Here is a 17280-nt window from a genome sequence, read left to right as displayed (position 1 = left end):
AGGAGCAGGAACCCTTTTGACATTTTTTTTTTTTTTCTTTTCTTTTTTTTTTTTTTTTTTTTCCAGCAGCATCTAAAGCAAAACAGCGCCAGTCAAAGACTCTCCAGTGCCGCCCTTCTCGCCCAGGGGCTGCAGGATTAGCCTGCGACCGCGACCAGCACTGCACGCTACGGTGGCACATCGAGTTTCGAGGGAGTGTTCTGGCATGTCATGAAGGTAACGCCACCTATCCTGGCCCTACTTGTATCCATCGCATTATCCGGAGGAGGTAGGTTCTAGTGGAAGATGTGCTAGAGGCCCCTTTCCCCTTCAAAGAGGGAACAAAACTGCAAACTGCAGCGCAGCATGTTCTGCCCGATACCTGGAAATGCTTAAGACTGGATGTTGTCTGCACATATGGATGCAGCACACAAACCTGGCACGTTCGTAGATGGCTATGCAGGTCTGGGAAAATAGAAGGATCTGAAGGAAGATCAGCGTTTGACGATTCTCTGCACTTACCTTTCTGTGCCGAGTGGAGTTCAGCTCCGCGGATGTGGCACTGTGACCCTCTTCACTAACGATACGCTAACCCAGAAATTGGCACGCGCCATCGCCCACCTTTGCTTTTCTAGTCTGCGAGTGATGTCACTTATTAGATCTAACAAATTAAACTGAAACAGATATTTGATGTCCAGTTCACGAGCAGAATCAAAAAATTCTATTGAGTCTGCAAAGCTTTTCAGCATAGTTTCTGCATTAAACCTGGGTTTGGGAAGCCTGTCCCATCACGAGCCTGGCTGACCATGTCCCACTGACTGCTCACTGTGTCTACAATGACATTTTGGTTCAAGCCCTTCTGAAATGCGTCTCACCTGGGAGAGGAACCAGTTTTACTTCTGGATGGTCAAAGCTTCACCCACTTCTATCCCTTCCAACCAAGAGACAGGCTGCAGAAGTGGCAGCTCACGCAATGCTCTCTGAGGCAGTTCTTGCTCTGCCGAGGAGAAGGAAATAAATGCTCGTTAATGCTCGCAGGGCCAATGGAGGGGACCTTTGCCCTTCGCCCGGGGCTGGCAGGAGTCACAGTCTCACCTTGAGACAAATTCTTCAGGCAGAGCAGAGTGAGGTGATGCAGCTCAGCACACAGCTGCAACTGCAGAAGCAAGGACAGCACTGGGCTGGTAAAGGGCGAGAGCATTTCAAAGCGCTCCGTAATGTTTCTAATAACTCAAAGCATTTACTTAAAAATACAGTGCACTACTTGCAGTCAGACTAATTTATTAGCAGAAAACATGTTTTGCTGTAAGGCAAACAATTAACAGAGAATTTCCGTAATTCTCAGTCAAGGGGCCGAATTGTCACTGATAGTTCGTACCGGCAATTAAAATGACTGCTCTGAAACGAATGGGAGAGACCCAAAATGCATATGGAAATTTCATACAATATAGAAAATATATAACTTTTACATTTCTCAACTTTAAATACATTGCTCTTTTTATGTAGGAAACAAGGTTCCTAGAGTTCATTTGCAAAACAAGCACTGCAGGAGATGTCCAGTCTTCCGTGGCTCTCCCTGGTGAGCAGATGACGTGCACAGCAGCACCTACAGAGTCCACGGGTTGAGAGAGAAACCCCATTCACATTGTTCCTGTTGGTCTGGACAAAGACCCTACTTTGCAATCCCAGTGAGAATTAAAGCAGCAGAGTTATACTGACAATCAGAGCCTACAGAAATTTGTGAGCCTTTGGAGGAATCTGTAGAAACACAGCAAGACAGAAATAAAGCCAGACTTCCAAGCCTTCAGCCCCACAAGCAATCCCAAGTTTCATGGAAAGTTTTCTACAAAAATCCTCTTTTTAAAAACCAACGAAAAGTAAAGGTAAAATCTTAACTCTTCATGAAGTACAGGTTACCCATAGCATTCACTGCAGCGTAGTTATTTAATATGTGTGATATTTGACTTGTATCCTGATTTACTGTTCCACATACCCAGGCCACCTATGATGTTTCAGGGACTTTTCAGTTTCAGCTGTTCCTATAGAGACACAGACTTCTTTACTGATTTTGACACCCGCTGACTGATCAGTATAAAACTTCAAGGGGCCTTAAACCTGTCCCTGTTTTTTTCCCTGCTTCTACCTCAAGTAGAAGAACATTGCCAATGGATTATGGAAACAAGAACGTTTCAGTGGGTGGGGTGGGGCGGACTTTTTCCTCTAATCTGGACAGTGTTCTGATCTGTAGAAAAAGCCGAGAGCAATCATTCTAACACGAGATGCTTACAAGAAGAGGGGGGAAATAGGCCAAAGTAAAACACTTATGATTTAAAAACAGATTATAATCTTGCTTATGAAACACCAACATTTGACTTTAACCTTGTATGGAAGTTACAAACAATGAAACTGTATAATCCTTGATGAGAAGAAAAAAACAGTCTTTCTGAGGTCTGTAGAGCATCCAGACCAATAACTTAATCCCCAGGCCCTGGACGCTGAATCTGGCAGGTGAGGCACAGAGCTCTTGCGCAGCTGGATCTGCTGGTCCTGAATTCAGAATCTGGGTTCCTCTACAATAGATTACAAGACCTCGTGAAGTGGCAGCTCAGCTATTTCCTCCTGAGCTCCTGTGAAAAAGCGCTCTTTGTGGTGTGATGCACAAATGGATTTAACCATCTTTCCCTTAGTTGACAGTGTCAGATTTTTCTCCTTCATTCACTGCCTGGTCCTGGGAAACGAAGCTGTAGGCACTCCGCTTAGCAAGACAGCAGCGGTGCAGTACGTCAGCCAGCTGCCTGACAAGATCGCTGCTGCTGACGTTGCATGCACTGCACTCAACCCGCAGCCCTAGCGTAGCCTTCAGTCTAACCAGGCTCAGAGAAACAGTGGCTTCTCCAGCTCCAGTGAGAGGGAATTCTCATGGCAGTAGGAGGATATAAGCATTCCCCAGTTCTAAAGTCCAGGTGCTCACAAATGAAGTCCTACTATAAGCCACAGGTAATCACAGCTCCTTGCTGCAGCTCCAAGCATCAAGACTATACCTTAAGTTAAAGGACCAGTAGACAAACTGGGTGAGAACAGACTCCATATAATTAACGCCACATTAAGGATGCTTTGCACACTATCCAATCCCAGCTTTGCTATCTAGTTCCAACCTTTTCCAAAGCCTAAAAGAAACAAACAGAATCTACAGCAGCATCTTAAGGCATGATTCCCCTTCCAGGACTTTAAGAAGGGCAGCAAAGACAAAAAGGAAAAAAAGTTTATAAATCCTACCAGCAGAAGCAGAAAAGGTGTTTGCACTTGAGAGCTCTGAAGAGGAGTGAACAGAAAGACTTGGAACATCTGCTAAAACAAACAGCTGGAGGTCATGTTCAAAGCAGCAAACAGATGGGAGTAAGGAGAGTAACCTCTCAAAAGATGCTGGGTACAACTCTCTGTTCTGGTTATCTGTTACCTACCCTGCGCCCCTCAGAACTAGCAACGACATTAAGCTGACTGGTTTAACATCACCCTCGCTCCACATGCAGTCGTCCAAGAGACTGGCACCTGAAAAGATTCGGGCTATTCCACTGGTACAGATCCTCCTATCTAAAAAACAACAGGACATCTGGCATGTCGTTAGCTTCTGTAGTCCTAGGAGCCTGCTAGCGAAGATTAACAAAGCTAAACACTAGCAATCCTCACGCAGTATGCAGGGGCCAGTGAGATGCATACAGCCAAATTCTTTCAGGCCTGCATCCAGAAGCTGAGAAAAAGCAAGGCTAATCTCTGTCTACACTAATTCAGATGGGCTGCACTTGAGGAAGCACACTGAGCAGCAAGGCAAGTATCACCAAACAAAACAGCTCTGCTGCTACGGTAGCTGGAAGAGGTTATGTATGAGGAAGAATGATGTATGAGTATGATTTGGAGCTTGATCTCCAAATCACTTACCTAGCAATGACTACCACCCCAATGGCTTTGTCTCCTTTATACAAGGAGACAGAGAAGCAAAAGCCTCTTTCAGGAACAAGAATAATTGCTAGTGATTATTTATTATTATCACCTAGAAGATTCCCTTGACCATTGTACTTGAAGAACTAGGGCTTATGGCTGCATTCTGCTAGCCCAGAACTTAGAAATTCATTCCCTCAATCCATACACCAAGCAAAGAAGAGACCATTTTATTATTACTCTGATCTACCAGCAATAAACTTTCAGTATATTTTTTAACATGTTAACAATGATTAGCCACTCAGTTACTTTCACAGAAAATACAAGCAGCATTTTTTCCCCTGAAACTTTGAAATTAAAAACACCTTCAGGTTATTCTGTAAAACATTTAAGACATCATAAATAAACTTATTCTAAAAATCACTTTCCAAACAATAAATAAAACTCTTCCTTATTTGAAAGTGCAAACAGGCTGCATTATAAAAAGTATAGAGCAAAACTGCAGAAGTGCTTAATTATTCAATAGTGACCAAGACACAGTTTCTTGTTTTGGTGCTGCTGGTCATCTAGTGATTTTGTTTTCTGGACCCCATCTAAAGAAAAAAAAAATAGATGTGAAAGATTAGTACAACAGTAAGCATAGTCTAAATACTCAACACATACAGGCACACTGGAATAACACTGGGTGGGAGGTTGGGGTGAGGGAGCTTGTCTTCTTCCCCATACAGAGAAATATGTAATAATCACAGTAAAAGAAACATACTAAGGAAAAACAGTAACTTAAAACAGTCCAGTGTTGAAAATACAAGCATACCATCTCGAGGAAAACATTGTTAGAAAAATGAGCCTTGTTAAAGGTTGTCAAACAAAGTACCCCAGGATGAATTTTAGACCGTCTGGGTCTAAAAACCAAGAGCAGAGAGAGCCCTAACAATTTGCAGTGATTACTAATGCCATAGACACTACTTTGAGCCCTTCCCTCCCATCTTTCCCCTCCTCTCCGACTCATAAGGAAATAGCTAACAAAGAGACTTCTCCACTAATCCAGCTCACTACATGTTAGGGATTAGCTTGTAGTACGTGGCTATTCATGCGCTACAAAAACTACCTTCAATCTGTTCTATGCTCCTAGCACAGTGCTCAATGCTTTGAGTAACTGCCAGCTCCCTATCTTTATGCTCCATATCTTCATGCTTGAGGCACAAAAATTATTTAGCTTCTTTTTCCACATTATTTTCCCCTCCGGATGAGAAACATTTTAAGGGCTGGTAGCTGACAGTAGATGCCAATCGTGAGTCTCTTTTGTAGCACAAAAAGGCTTCAACATAATACTTATCTAAGCTCTGTTTTCAGAAGATGACAGCTCCCTTGCTGCATGGGTGTAGGTCAGCAAGGATTTTGTGGCCTTTATATTATATACACACAAAAATAAATGTTGATTGAAAAGCACTGGCATAGATAATACTTCATAAAAGAAGCACTGACATGTTCCACAGAGCATATTTAAATGACTTGGAGGAGCCTAATTTCTCTTGACGAAGACTGGCACTCTTTATAGAACACAATATAAAAAGTCTTTATGGAACAAAATTTAAAACACGATAAAGTAGTGTTAAATGATCTATGTGCCAAACAGCATACTGTTGACCTTGATAACGGCATCACTAGGTTTTGTAACGTGTGCGCCAATGCCACGCATTTGATAAAACAAGCTTGTTTTTGACTTACCATTAGTTCATCTACTCAAAAAGCACAGAGAAGTTTTCATAGCAAAATTTAACTAATTGAAATCCAGATTAATTAAGACTAATCAATCCCAGAGGGATTCAGGTTTGTTTAAAACATGATCTCACTTACTGACTTCAGGCTTAAAACGAGTTAATGAAAAAATACTTACTTTCCCTGGCTGTGGAGTCATGGAACTCAAGGGCATTAGTGTGCAATGGATTTAGTTGCCACTGGTAAAAGAAGAAGAAATCATTTACTTATTCTAGAAGACAGAAGGGCGAGCGAAGGGATAAAGAAAAAGTACTCTTCAGTCCTTTGCTGTAAGACATGACTAGAGGTGAGGTGGAAAATGAAGGGCTCCCCCTCCAACACATACCTGCCTTGAGGATAAAAAGGTATTAACGGACATGTGGTCATGTACTCCCTTGAGAAGGGGAAACGAGCCTGCTCAAACCGACAGTGCTGCAGTTCGTCACGGTGAGCGCCCTGGGTGCAGGTGCACTCGGCCACCTTCAAAATCTATTGCAGCTCTTTCAGGAGCTGCTGGAGCAGCCTACAAAATCACACAGTGATCTCCCACATCAGTTGCTGTGCTGTGACAGAGAGGCTTGGAGAGAACTTCAGCGTGTGAAGAGACCACCTCAAACAACAGCAATGAGTTAGAGGAAATCTGCAAGGCAATTGCAGAAAACGGATACACTTGGCCCCACCATTTGGCATATGGCACAGCACTTCTCCTCAGTGTCGTGACAGAGCAACCTCTCAATTCCACTCACTTGACTAAACAGCACAAGAAAACACTCCTCTACGATGGCTGCAGATGACTCCTCACTCCATACTCCCCCTGATGCTGCCCAGAGTTTTTCGAATATAGTACATTTAGACACTTACTGTAAATTTGCTTACACCCTCAAGTTCACCAAACTTCATATAGGATATGTCTGCTTTCTTCTTCCCAGCATCAACATCTCCTGCGTAGATCTGCTTGATACCAGCTCCTTTGATTAAAGGGACACATTCGTCACACGGACATTTTGTCACAAATATCATGCTTCTCTCGTCTGGCTTTATTTCTCGACACCTACAAGCAGTCAGAGGACAGAATTTCAGAGTTTATTTCTTGATAGTTTTGAATGGTGACAAACTTGATACTTCACAAGAGCAAGCAAAGAAGTGTTATCTACTCTCAAAAGCAACTTATTGTTAATCAAGTGCACAAGTACGCAACAGTATCTGGCTTGGTTTTACTATCTGTGAACAAAACACTCATCCCACCTCTCCACAGATATCACTGCCAGAAGCCTCAACAACGGCCACACTTTTGTATTTCAGGTTATAGCATGGTCCTAGTGGGAAGCAGAGGCAGTGGCTTGTACCTGAAAGACAGCTGCTATGCATTGGAGTGAATATCCTTTAAAAACCAAGTTCACTTAAGAAGTCTGAAGAAACCCCAGAAGCTGGCTTTGCCCATGCACATCCAAGTTGTGCATCATAGGCACGAATGAGACCGTGATCGCAAACCACAGTTCGTCACAGTGACATCAGGTATTTGTCACAGAATTGTTTCTGAACCATCTCATTCTTTTCTGTGGTAAAAATAAACCCATTACCTGAATGTCAAGGCGTTTTGCTCCGCATGTATGATGTATCGGAACTTTCGGATTTCCCGATCTTTTTGTTTATCATCCATGTGTGGAAAATCAGCATATTCAGATCCAACAGGAAAGGCATTGTAACCACAGCCTACAAAATACATTGCTCCTGTTCCATCACAGCTTCTCTGCAACAGTAAGCAAAGCATCAAATTTGGAGACCTTTAAACTGAGTCGAAGTGTTGCGCAATGTATACTTCCACATTATCAGTTCACGCCAAGTTAGAGCAGCTGAAAGAGAACTCAGCTCTTGCCAACTGCTCCATGTCTGTATGGAGCTTTTCCACAAAGCTCCATGGGAGCTGCACGGGCAACACTACACACAGATGACACACTGCATCAGGCTTTAGAGACGTTCCTTTCAGCAAGTCATACTAATAGCAGGAACAAAAAGCCAGAAGTATTTAGTCCATAGGCCCTTCTGCAATGTACAAAATTAAAGACGGCTGAAGTTAGCTCCTGATGTGCCAGAGACTGTGTTTCACCCATCTCTCAACAGACCCAGTGACCAGTGGGCTGACCAAGTAGCAACTGGCGACTGACATCAGAACAAGAAACAAAAGAGCAATAAGCAGCTGATAACTGAAACGCTAGAAATGCTAAAAACAAATGAAGAGTACGTTGCAGCTGCACGAAGAATGAGGCTTCCTGGGATCGGTAACATGCACAATCAGAGATATAAAGAAATAAAACCTCTATGTTTGAATGGGAAAAAGCACAGTAAGAACATTTGTAGAAAAACATCACTTTGATTCAAAAGGGAACATGCTAAAGTCAGTATTTAGCAGTAAATGCTAAAGACAGCATTTCAACTGCAACAAAAATCCTCAAGAGATTGTCAAGGTATGATTGCACTGAAAGCTCTCCAAAAAAGAGCTGCAAAGAGGGACTATGCAGAGCAGGCACATGGCACCTGATCAGCAGCTGTGACAAAACTTTGTAGCCAGGACACCTGGAATAATTGACAATGACCAGGGAAGCAAGCACACTGAAAAGCCAGGAAGAGATACTCTGGTAGTTACTAAACTCGTTTATGCTTCCCCTTCATCTTGACAGTAAAACAATGAACCGGTCATTAACTTAGTTACTAGAGAATGAGAAGGGCAAGCCTTCTAGACTGCTGTGCCGATGACCACTACTCTCTGAATGCGACTGTCACCAATCCCTCATCCACCGAACAGTCTACCCATCAAATCCATCTCTCTCCAATTTAGAGAGAAGGATGTTGTGGGGGACTGTGTCACAGGCCTCAGATACGAGTGTATGAATTGTGAATGCAAGAAAAAGTAACTTTTTCAATACTTACTGATTTTTCTTCTGCCCAAATAATAGCTCCAACTCCCGTTTTATGATCCTCTAAAATACATAACATTTTAGTAGTAAATAACAAACAAAGCACTTCTGAGTCACCTATACATTAACATATGGGATCCTAGAGTAAGGAATTTGTGGTTGCTTTGTGGACAGAAGAAAAGAAATGCAGAAAGATTAAGAGCTTAAAAGTCATATGAGTTTACTGCAAAAGCTGAGTGTGCTTTAACTGCAAGGCCAGTCATTCTAAGACTTTGCTATGTACATTTGTTTACAAATGCTAAGAAGCAACCAATACATATATCAGATAAGAAAATGTGTACCAAGAATACAGGTAGACAGGTTCACTGATGTGAGATAACAAACTGATAAAAACCTTCTCACTGTTTACTACTTAATAACTTAACTTCTGCCATTCCTTAAGTTTATGGTTCTGTGGTCTGAATTCCTTTCAAAATTAGTTGTATTTTATACCTAATTCAGAGACAAAATGTTAACAATCTGATTTTGGGGATGTTTCCTACCATCACCACAGAAAAACTGGAACAGAACTTTCATTATGTGACTTGGAAGATTTTTATGGAACTTGGAAATCTTCTCCAGTAGCTATTGATGAGAGTCTTGACCAGTTAAATAGAGCATATAAAGGAGAAAAAAAATGTTTCAGGCTTCCAATGATTAATGTTGTAGAAGACACTGTTTCAATAAACCATTTCCATCATCCTTAGTATCACTACCATATACAATCACTTAAAGAAGGTCTTTCCTGCCAGAGATATGTTTTATGAGGGCTGACTTTATTTATACCCTGCATATTTGTTAGCCACTGATGTATATTAATCCAGTATAGAAAACGTTCTATGATCTTGCTCCCCTTATATCCACCTATATAATAATGTAAAGCATCTAAATATGTGTGTGTGATGTTATTTATCTTAATTTCATTACAGGATTAAAGTGGAGTAAGAGTTTGCTCGAAAACCAGACACAAGTCCAGGCTGAACAGCACAGAAAAAAATGAATTTTGCTGCCCCGAGAATGAGTACTCAAGCTTGGTCATTCTATCTTGCTCTGTACAACAGTGGTTGTACAAAAACCTCAACCGGTTCCATGAAACTTCTGAATTGCTTCTAAAAATGCAATCTCCTCTGCAACTTCTAGTGACCAGATTTGTGGAGGGTACCTGAAAAAAACCCAACTGAAAACTAAAAAAGGGAAAGATTCACCTTTGCGAATAACAAAGTCTGAATAAGTCAAAAGGCACATTCAGGACCTGACTTGATAGGTTGGTTTTACGTGTGCGTGTTGGGGGATTAGTTTTATTTTAAGCTTTGAACATGTACTAGTTATTTGTTTACAATGTTTTTTAAAAAAGCAACTATCCTACCTAGATGAAAAAATGTAACTAATGAGTACCACCAAGTTTTAAGTCTTCATATTCTGTTGTCTGGAAGAACATACCAGTTTACTGCATTGCTACCCAGGCAGAATAAAGTAGCCAACAGAAGTCACCTCTATCAAAAGACAGTCCATAACTACCCTTCCACCCTGAAAGCCTGTACATCAAAACTCCAGCATCTTTGCAAAGAAAACGCTCATCAGATGTATAATCACTTTCACTAATAAGATTGGAACTAGGAAACTTAATATAACTGTACTTAATGCCCTACTGGAGGGATATTATTTCACTGGTCTTTTCTGAAAAAGTGTACATAATATGCTTAAAATATTGGCACTTACTTGATAACAGAAACATCTTGTGAAACCCCCATAAAAAAGAGCCTCAGAGCAGCTTGAAGAATTTATATGTCATTGTTTTCTATTCTCAGACAGGTGTTGGACATGTTGGCAGGGCAGGCTTTTCTAGCACTGTATGTGAAATACCTGCCTTGATTTTTCTCTTGGAAAGCTCAGTGCTTTCACACACAATACTATGTACCCCTGTGGAGTTTTTACTCCTACTGCTGCTCCTGTTTCACAGAGACAAGAATGGAATTCAGCAGCTTGCTCAAGGAAGAAGTAAGACTGAAATCAGGAACTCGCTCTACTCATGAAACCCCTTCTTCCTCCACGACTGTAACAACTCACCTGTCCGGTAGGCGAGTAGTCTGGCTTGTATCATACAGTGCCTTGCAATTTCTTGGGGCAAACCCTGATGGTCGGTTTCATTTGTTCCTTGTGATTCACTGTTGTAAAATCCAAAGCATCCGAAGACAGGCACGCTGGCAGCCACCGTCGCCAGGACCAAGACAAGATCTTTCATATTTTGCCTAAGGTTGCTGAAGTATGGATTTTCACAGAGGTTCTCCAGTCCTATTGTCATCAATATTTGCTTGTGCATTTCCTCATTTGAAATTAGGAATAAACTTTCATACTCTTTTATTCTCTCTTGTCTACACGCAGTATAAAAGTCAGCATTTGAGTCAGGCTGAGATTTTGCTATTTTTTGAATAAAATCAAACTTGGTGGAAGTTTCTTCAACAAATTGCATCATATAGCACACCAAGGGCTGAAGCAACACACACACACGAGCGCGACTATTTGACTTCAGTCTTTCTACTGCTTTGGCATCTAGCTTTGCATCATCAGTCGTCATAGGGTTGGACGCCTCATTCTGCAAGCTGACTTCAGGATCTGCAGGCCAGTAAGAAATCCTGTTCACCCCAGCTGGAAGAGAAGATAATGCAGCAGGAGGAACCATGCAAGCACAGTGAAAGACAAACCTCATTTTAAACACACTATCTCCTAACACTGTTTTTACTCCTTTAAGGCCATGAGTGCTATTTCAGTGGTGTCTGGGCAACAAAAATGCTAGCACATACGAGTATGAAAAGATTATGAGACTTGATAATCAGATTATAGACAAAAATTCAAATTTCCTAAGTTCTAAGATCTTTGTGGCAGTCCCATTTTGCATCTTACCTACAACAGATACATTAACACCATGCAAAAAAGTTAGCACTAATAGAAGTTGCTGCTGAGATTAAAACCCAATACTTGCAGAAGGGCTGTACCAACAGATCCCATTTCAGGAAGTGATTCATCTGACTTGTCTTCATCTCACTTGGGAAAAGGAAACTCTAAAGTACTCCCTGTGATTTCTGCATAAAAAACACCCTTCCTCTGGTGCCACTGACAAGCAATGGGAGGGTAAGGAAAAATGTAGCAATCTAGGCCTAGACATAAGGTCTGGGGTTGCTCAGAATCTCAGCGGTACATCCCAACCAAGCGACAAGCACCACCAATAATAATAGATGCTCAGAGAAATAGAGTCTCGGTAGTAAACACTAGTTTCTTGATCGTCAGCTCCAGGAAATGCACATTCAATACTGTTTTCAGCCTTGTGGAAAGTATCAGCGCAGGCTACACAAGTTAGGGATTGGCATTCACAACTGAGACAGTCCAAAGAGGAAACAAGCTTTCTGATACCACCCATCACAAGCACAACATTTACTCCTACTCCACTACGGTCATTGCTTACCATTTACAATCATTTTTAAACAAGTTGAACATGGTTTTCTGGAAAAATAAAGATCACAGTTTTTAAGTCTTGATCCGTGTTTAATGAGTGCAATCTGGCCAGCATGCAAGTCTGTACTGGAACAATGAAGACCGATAATCTTCATGTTTTTCACCACAACGAGACCACTCTTCTTTACCTACAGAAAAATGCATTACTATTATTATTATTTTACTTTTTTTCAACATCAAGTCCATAGAGATGTTACAGCTCTTCCTTGGGTAACACTAGTCAGCCAGGATCAGAGCACTCTTCAGTACAAATTGATATGAATCATTAAACAACCTCTGTTACACTTTCCCTAAGCAGTATTTTTTTTTTTTTTTGGTGGTTTCTACATATCCCTGTTAATATCAGTGCTGTGCTCCTGTCAAACTTCAAATAAGGATTTATCGCAAATTCCTGGGTTTTTTTTGGTCATTACTTTGCCCACAACGAAACAGAAGCAGCATAGAAAATTCTGTGAATTACAGTTGAAATCCCTTCTGAATCATCCAGCAGATGGAAATGTTCATTAATTTAATTTCTCTCTTAAGCTTGACCATCCTGGGATCCAATAGCTTCTCTAGCTTTATTTCTGTCTCTTCATTTATAGAAATGAATCCTGGTTCTAAAGAATCTTCCATAGAAAAAGTCTGCATACCACAGCCAAGAGTTCTTACATCTGGATTTCCTATGTATTGTGAGGAAACTGGATACAGGCTAGTTTGATGAAGCTGGTGAAATAGTTCTCATTATGTAATCCAGGTGCTACCAGAACACTGTTGCCTTAGATCTGTCGATTATTCAATTTCTTTGCAGTTACAGAAATGAGGCTGTAGTAAAGCCCTACACATAAACAAAGTGCCGTTCCTACCTGAATTACTAGATTTGAAACTGCTTTTGAAGTCTGTATGGTACCGCTCATCTATCTCTCTCTCAGATCTAATCTGGCACATACCAAATTCTGAATATTAAGCCTCACTGTCCCTGAAATTATTTTCCTATATTTTCTTGTCCTGGCTGATACATGTGCTATGGATCTTAGCACACGGGCACGCTCTGCACAAAGTAGTAATCATTTTAAAGAGCACAATGAGAACTCTGATCACAAAAGGAAACACCCTATTCCAGGACTGCTCTGAAAGTGCCTTTCTACTTTGAAGTGTAACTGGCAGCTATTTAGAAGACTCATTCTCAAGGATGGTTTCTTTTCATTGTCACTAAGGTAGTTATCTACAAGTTCTAGATCAGCAAACGTTTCAAGTAGTTCTGTGCACCTCCACTGTATAGGAGAACTCTTCTACAATCATGAACATCGACATTTTAAAGAATATCTCTACGACATCAAACACACTGATTTTAAAGTTATAATTAGTATACACTAAGAAGAGCTGCCTCCTTTGTTGTCAGAATATCCACGAGCATTTTCTAATGTTTGCTTCACCTGTCGGGGGTATACCCTGCCTTCAAAGTTTTTCAGAAATAGCATACTGTTTAACCATTTTGCTATTTTTCTCCCACCAGTGGCTTTTCTTCTACTTCTAAGAAATATTTGAAAAAAGTTTATCAGCCTTTTTTTTTTTTTCCCCTCCCTCTGGACTATCTGCCATGTAAAGAGCAGTCAGGTTAAATTCACTACAGGAGCTAGTAGCATCTTTTCAGAAAGACCAATTAATGGTAAACATGGACGTCTTACCTGTGATTTTTTCTGTTGCTCAGCCGAGGGAAAGAGCTCCATCCACAGACTGAACAAAGTAAAAAGATTGACCTTAGAAAGTCTTGGCATTTGACCTGTCATTAGGAAAAAAAAAAGATTTATTAAAGAATATTTATAAAGAAACCTCATATTGTTGAACAATATTTTCCAAGTCTTCTACAACACAGCTGCTACAGAATCTGGTTCATCAGCCACTTCTGCTATTACAGCAGCTAAATTCACACTGTTCTCTTCAGGGCAGTAGATTTCAACTCAGAATGCTCACATCTGGATGCAGAGGTCAGATTCGTGCAACAAGAAAAAGTGGTGAAACTTTCACTGAAATTCAGTGAGTTAATTCTACTCAGAGATGAACAGCAGAAATCACAGATCAGATCCCAAAAAACTTAATATGCTCAAATGATTCATAGATACTTGCAGATATTTGAGACGTAACTTGTGATTCAGCTTCAGGCTCATCACAGAAGATAGCAAAAATACTTAGGCATGATCTTACACTGACACTCGCAGCAAGAGTGGATGAGCCATTGTGAAACATCAGTTCTGGAGAAACCTGCTTCTCGATTTTTACAGTCTGCTTAAATTTTGTTAGATTTTTACAAAAATGTAAACCTATTGCTCAGGCTGTCACTTCTGACTAAGTAACCAAACACGTAGCAAAGAATCCCTTCACGGACCACCACCTTGTTCTGTGTTGTGCTTCTACTCAAAATCCGGACGTTGTCCTGTGAGGGTCAGTGCTCAGCATTGCTGAGAGTCCCACAAATTAAAAAGGCGGAAGTACTGCATCACTCACTAACGCTTGCACCACTCCAGATGTCAAGCGTGAGGCAAGACGGCTTTACAAGAAGTTAATTAAGTCTTTGGAAAAGCTCTAGTCTCTGTTTCAGGGGTGCTTACAGAGAACTGTAATGAACATATATTCCTCTGCAGGTCTCATGTGTGCTGTCTGACAATAGTATAATTTCTGGTTTCATCACTTCCCACAAACAATAAAGTTTTTGCAAAGGAGGAGAAGACAGAGGCAAGAACAGAATAGAGAAAAACATTTCTTTAAGTAATTCCAGCAGTTTGGAAGAGATATAATCAGATACTAAGGTTGTGGTGGTGAGGAAGAGGGTTAGTTTCATGACATGTCTGTGAACCCAAACAATTAGGACAGCAGATAAACATGCAATCCAGGACTGGAATACCATTTTCATACAGTATTTTAGCACCTTTTTTCACACAGAAGTGTGATGTTGGAAAGCAACTATAGACCTCTCCGCAGCACCATCTGATGCCGCACTGTCCACTACTCCTTAGGCTGCCCAACTATGCTATCCCACTGTGCACAAGCACTGCACGGGCCACCCGGTTAGCACAATCAGATCCGTGTGCTAGAAATGTGCAAGGCAATCAGCACAGTGAACATTTGTTATCACTTGTACTAACAACAAACTGTAAAAGTAAGTCTACAAGCCACATCTAAACAAGTAGAATTTGTTTTCTTAAATGGGCATTTGAATTCATTCTCATTATAGGCCCTGTTCACTCCTCCTGTAGCACACACATGTACAGTTCCCAAAAGGCAAGCTAAAATAGTGCAATTTATACCAACTCACAGGTATACCGTCATGTTTCCTAAAACGGATAACAATTTGGCATACAGAGTAGATTCAAAACAGAATACACCAAAAAAAAGTTTGAATCACTGTTTGTTTTCTTGGACCTAATCTGAATGTGACCTGTCAAACAAGGGGAAACAAACTGAAGAATGTACCATTCACAACCCTGCTGTTAATTGACATGAATTTATAACGAGAAGCAGGAGAATACCTATGATGCAGAAAGAAAGACCTTTGATCACAGTTACCATATCTATGTATTCACATCTTTATTCACTTAGGTAGTTAAATGTTCCCTTCAGTTCAACAAAGTGAAGAGAATACTCATTAAAGAGGCCTGGAAAAAAGGTAGAAGACATCTCACAGAATTTAATGAAACTACAGAAGATTGGGGAAGAAAAGCAATCAGGCTCTTTGCTACTGAGAGTAAAACCGTATATGAAAGGAGTGCTCTTTTCAGGTACATCAAGTCCTCACAGCTTTCCTACTTTACACAGCTTCCCTGCTTCACATAAAGGTATGATTTCATTCCTCCAGGTTAGGGAGCTTGCTTCAGTGAGCCAAAGCATGCTCCAGGGGAAGCATGCTGTGAAAGCCAGTGTTGAAAACTCTGCTGCTTCTGCACCTGCAAGCAAAAAGGAGCCCGGCACTGCCCATCTGGACATGGCTCAGGTACAGGATTATGCCACAGTTGCAACACAGGAGTCTCTAGCTCAAAGTCTGAAAGGCTTGTAAGACGTCATCTTACAAGGATGAAACTAACACTGTGCTTTGACAACATCAGGGAGGAGGAGATCAGTGACATCACTTTCCTTTTGGGAAAAAGAAACTAGAAACCATCTTTAGAATTCATCGTCTTTGCTCACTTGGAAGCAGGAGTTTCATAAAACTAGGATGAGACAAAACTCATTTATCCACCAAGGAGACCTGGCAGCCCTGTCGTGGTCCTCAGTCTGAGAGCTATATATACCGCTCACGGGAGATCTGTATGTACACGCCACTTGCCTGGGCTGCAGCAATAGGATATATGAAGCCTATCAAAGTCTGCTTCATCTGGGCTTCCCCAGCCTGGTGAGAAAGTTGCTGTCTACTAAATTCGTAGCTGGACCCTGCTATAGGTGTTAGTAAGAACACCTCTCAGAAGACAAGCATTTTTATGCACGTTACATTTTACACACATTAAATATACATGGTATAGAACTGGAAAAAGAAATCATTTTGACAGGGCGGGAAATGCAAAACACAAACATATGTTATCAAAAGACCTTATGACTAACAGCGCAGGCGGGGGGGGGGGGGCGGGGAAGGTCAAGATGAATACTTTATTACATTGCCTGTAACAGACAGAAGTACCCTACGCAGCAGTGGCTGAGGAGAGGGAAGGCAGGAGCTCTCCGAACAGCCCCGGCCAGCGGAAAGCCTGACGAGCGCCCTGAGGAGAGGTCAAACCCCATGGTTCCGGGCATTTCGCTAAACACCTCGAAGCTTTCGGTGGGCGAGAAGAGACCCGCGAAATGCCAGTCAGCGCAGCCCTCCTTCCCTCCCTCCCCTGCCCACCGCGGTGGGGCCGCGGCTCCCTCACAGCCGGGGCAGGCCCCGGCCCAGCACCTCCCTCCCACTCCCACCCCCACCCCCTGGGCGCCCCCCGGCGGGCACGGGGCGGCACTCACCGGTCATGCTGTCGGTCTGCGTGCTCGCCGCGCTCACCCGCGGCCCCTCCGCCGCCACCGCCTCCTCTGCGCCATGCATCGGTGCCGGTGCCGCTGTCCTACAGTGCCCCCCACCACCCCCGCCCCGCCCCCATGGCCGCCCCGCTCCTCCCTCAGGGCGTCGCCGCAGAGGGGGCGT

The 17280-nt window shown here is 42.1% G+C and overlaps 1 protein-coding gene across 2 annotated transcripts; it reads right to left on the bottom strand.

Annotated features, from left to right (window-relative positions):
* Positions 1-1254: 1254 nt before the first annotated feature.
* Positions 1255-17181, bottom strand: CDADC1 (cytidine and dCMP deaminase domain containing 1). Of its 2 annotated transcripts, XM_086620664.1 has the most exons (9): positions 17103-17181; positions 13805-13899; positions 12088-12265; positions 10695-11273; positions 8602-8651; positions 7254-7423; positions 6535-6724; positions 5813-5873; positions 1255-4508 (listed from the first exon to the last, which is right to left on the bottom strand). In XM_086620664.1, exons 1-9 carry the CDS (start codon positions 17179-17181, stop codon positions 4435-4437), a joined length of 1476 nt encoding a protein of 491 aa, XP_086476790.1. In that variant the 3' UTR covers positions 1255-4434. The 2 variants fall into 2 exon arrangements, with proteins under 2 accessions (XP_086476790.1, XP_086476799.1); XM_086620673.1 differs by lacking the exon at positions 8602-8651 and having other exon boundaries at positions 7254-7386; positions 17103-17133.
* Positions 17182-17280: the final 99 nt, after the last annotated feature.

Source organism: Tauraco erythrolophus, chromosome 1 (assembly GCF_009769465.1).
Source record: "Tauraco erythrolophus isolate bTauEry1 chromosome 1, bTauEry1.pri, whole genome shotgun sequence".
Lineage (NCBI taxonomy): Eukaryota > Metazoa > Chordata > Aves > Musophagiformes > Musophagidae > Tauraco > Tauraco erythrolophus.
The sequence above is the reverse complement of the archived record's forward strand: the minus strand, read 5'-3'. Positions and strand labels throughout refer to the sequence as shown.